Source organism: Hevea brasiliensis, chromosome 8, assembly GCF_030052815.1.
Source record: "Hevea brasiliensis isolate MT/VB/25A 57/8 chromosome 8, ASM3005281v1, whole genome shotgun sequence".
NCBI lineage: Eukaryota > Viridiplantae > Streptophyta > Magnoliopsida > Malpighiales > Euphorbiaceae > Hevea > Hevea brasiliensis.
Genome location: NC_079500.1, coordinates 9,215,004 through 9,216,823, shown reverse-complemented (window position 1 = coordinate 9,216,823; position 1,820 = coordinate 9,215,004). Strand labels below are relative to the sequence as shown.

Sequence of the window (1,820 nt, the reverse complement as noted above, 5' to 3'; positions counted from 1 at the left end):
GAATTTTTACTCTGCCTCGGGACCGAAAACGAGGTCCAAAAATTTCGAAAAAAAATTCCATAAAACTCAGAAAAATACGTAGACTCCAAATATATTTTTAGTTTTGCCACGCGGTCTTTAAATTAATTATTAAAAATCATCAAAGTTTATATTTTCGGAAAATCGAACCCGATTTTTAAAATCCGAAAAATCTCAAAAAAATTCCTAAAATTCAAATAAAATTAAAATACCAAAAATACTCATAAATAATAAAATTTTGGGGTGTTACAAATTTTAAATCCAAATGGGTTTTTTAGAATTAAATAATATTTACCAATTGAAAATAAATTCTTCTCCAACTGCTTATTTTTATATATTAAAAATATTAATGAAAAATTTACTGTAAATTCACTTACAGTTAATTTTTGTGATATAACACGATTTTTTCTTAACATGTTGTATATGATAGTAAATATAAATTGGCATTTAAGTGTTGGCCCCCCTCTATATATATTCCTACGTCTGCCTTCGTTTATTACACGACAATAATATGAATATAGTGGGTGGTTCAGGTCTTCGCTTGGAACAAGTAGTTTTCAATACCCCCAAAGTCTTCATGCAAGAATCAATACATACACATACAAGCCTTTTAGCTCTCTCTCTCTCTCTCTCTCTCTCTCTCTCTCTATATATATATATATATATATATACACACACAATCTATGCCAAGGCAAAAGCATATTCACAGACATCCATCCAAAATTGCTCATGGGGAGGTAATGCTTCTTTTCTTAACTCATTTTTTATTATTAATTTCTTCACACACACACACTAACTTACTATTGTTGTGCATGCAGTTTGATGATGAAGAAGGTGTTATTCATATTCTTGATTGTTGCTGGATCAATCTCATGTTCTCTTGGAGCTGAATTTGAAAGATTGGCTTGGGGAAAGGGAAGGAAAGAGAAAATCGCTTGTCAACTTATTAGAAAAGCGAATCCTAGGAGGAGTAGCTACTTCGCTTGTGAAGATGTCAAGAGAAACCATATGAATATGTTGGGCAAGCACTCCACCAAATATGAAAATCTGCCGCCTGCAGGTTCCCAGCAAATTGTTGATGCCAATTTAAGATCCAATCGGATGCCAAGACTACACAAACGACAACTATATCAAACGATTGGAACTCCTCTTTTCTATGGACGTATTAATCCTAATCCTAGTGTCAGTGGTCCTGGTCCGCATGGTTGATTATACGGTGTGGAGGAACAGTGTACGATGAAAATAATGGCATAGAATCTATATACTGTATTTGAAACTCCCAATGATCTATATCTATGTATTCCACATGGAAATAATTTAGCACAATATATGCCAATTTAAATGCAAAAAATTTATATTTTGCATATAGATAACTTTATTGATGTCTTTGGTCTTCTATACTGAATTGAATCTAAACAATAAATTCCCACGCGAAGATAATAGAAGAAACTAGAAAGGCAATAGAGATTTTTTTTTCTTTTTCCTAGTATGTTTATATATACTTATATGACATATTTGTTATAATATTTCATCCTTGTCTTTAGGGCTAGCACTCAGGGGCGGAACCAAGAAGGCAAGTGTAATAAAATTTTATTTTTTTAATTAATTGGCCTCCAAAATTTTTTATTGATCCTTCTAAATATTTTTAAAAAAATCTTAAATAAATGTAATAAATTTTAGTTTTTATTAATTGGTTCTTCAAATTTTCTATTAGTCCCTAATAATTTATAATTTATTTATTATAATTTAAATTGAATCATCAAAATTGTACATTGTTTGTCATTAAATAAGCATATGAATTC

The 1,820-nt window shown here is 30.3% G+C and overlaps 1 protein-coding gene across 1 annotated transcript; it reads left to right on the top strand.

Moving 5' to 3' along the window:
- The first annotated feature begins 639 nt into the window (after positions 1–639).
- LOC131182276 (uncharacterized) lies at positions 640–1,400 on the top strand. The gene is made up of 2 exons (XM_058151214.1): positions 640–755; positions 837–1,400. The coding sequence occupies exons 1-2, from the start codon at positions 748–750 to the stop codon at positions 1,225–1,227; spliced, it is 399 nt and encodes a 132-aa protein (XP_058007197.1). The 5' UTR covers positions 640–747; the 3' UTR covers positions 1,228–1,400.
- Positions 1,401–1,820: the final 420 nt, after the last annotated feature.